Genomic DNA, 688 nt, shown 5'->3' with positions numbered 1-688 from the left:
CAAAGCTAAACTAATATTTCTTCACTCCTTAGCTAAAATCGATAATTTTAGAGGCAAAAACAATTGGCACATGATATGAATCGAGACATATTATTTAGGTTTATCACGTTGTCCTAATTGTCTAATCCCTAAGCACTGGACACGGAATGGGATTTACTAGTTTTAGGGAACTTTCTCACATAATTTGGAAGACTGCTGTCTTTTGCAATAAGCTGTACATTCCGTCTAAATAAAAATCGAAAATATTGTATCGGATTGACAGAGATTGAAGAGTATGATAAACAATATTCAAATGACACGGCAAGGCAATACACCCAGTGGAGAATACTGAATAGTTACAATAAATAAAAGGAAAGCGATCTTACGTCTCGTTAGACGGTGTGCACAGTTGATTCGGAAAGATAGCAGTCGCCCAGTCGTCACAGGGGCAGTAAACCCATACCGTATCCAGTTAACAGAGATCAGTGCTGTTGGGGTATAGGCTCACCCTCGTCCGATGAAGTCTCACCACCGCTGATGACTTGTTGACTCGGAATTGGGATCATCGTTTCCGAATCCCACTGTCCTATCTTACTGGGATCCTTCTCGCAAAGTTTTTGAGCCAGCATCTATGAACAATTGCCGTAATTTAAGATTAATATTAACCCTTGGAAAAATCTCGGAAAAATCGAAAATTTTTTTTGTTGTT

The 688-nt window shown here is 39.0% G+C and overlaps 1 protein-coding gene across 4 annotated transcripts in view; it reads right to left on the bottom strand.

Moving 5' to 3' along the window:
* Nucleotides 1–6: 6 nt before the first annotated feature.
* Nucleotides 7–688, bottom strand: part of LOC108629721 (transcription factor HIVEP3-like) — a 15,456-nt gene continuing 14,774 nt past the window's right edge. For all 4 annotated transcript variants that reach the window (XM_018032556.2, XM_026817501.1, XM_018032554.2 and 1 more), the window contains exon 8: nucleotides 7–608. In XM_018032556.2, coding sequence (XP_017888045.1) covers nucleotides 462–608 — 147 coding nt within the window. In that variant the 3' untranslated portion in view covers nucleotides 7–461. The remainder of the gene's footprint in view (nucleotides 609–688) is intronic.

The sequence above is a fragment of the Ceratina calcarata genome, unplaced genomic scaffold (genome assembly GCF_001652005.2).
Source record: "Ceratina calcarata isolate Rehan_Ccalc_2016 unplaced genomic scaffold, ASM165200v1 scaffold585.2, whole genome shotgun sequence".
Lineage (NCBI taxonomy): Eukaryota > Metazoa > Arthropoda > Insecta > Hymenoptera > Apidae > Ceratina > Ceratina calcarata.
Note: the sequence above shows the minus strand (reverse complement) of the source record. Positions and strands in the feature narration are given on the sequence as shown.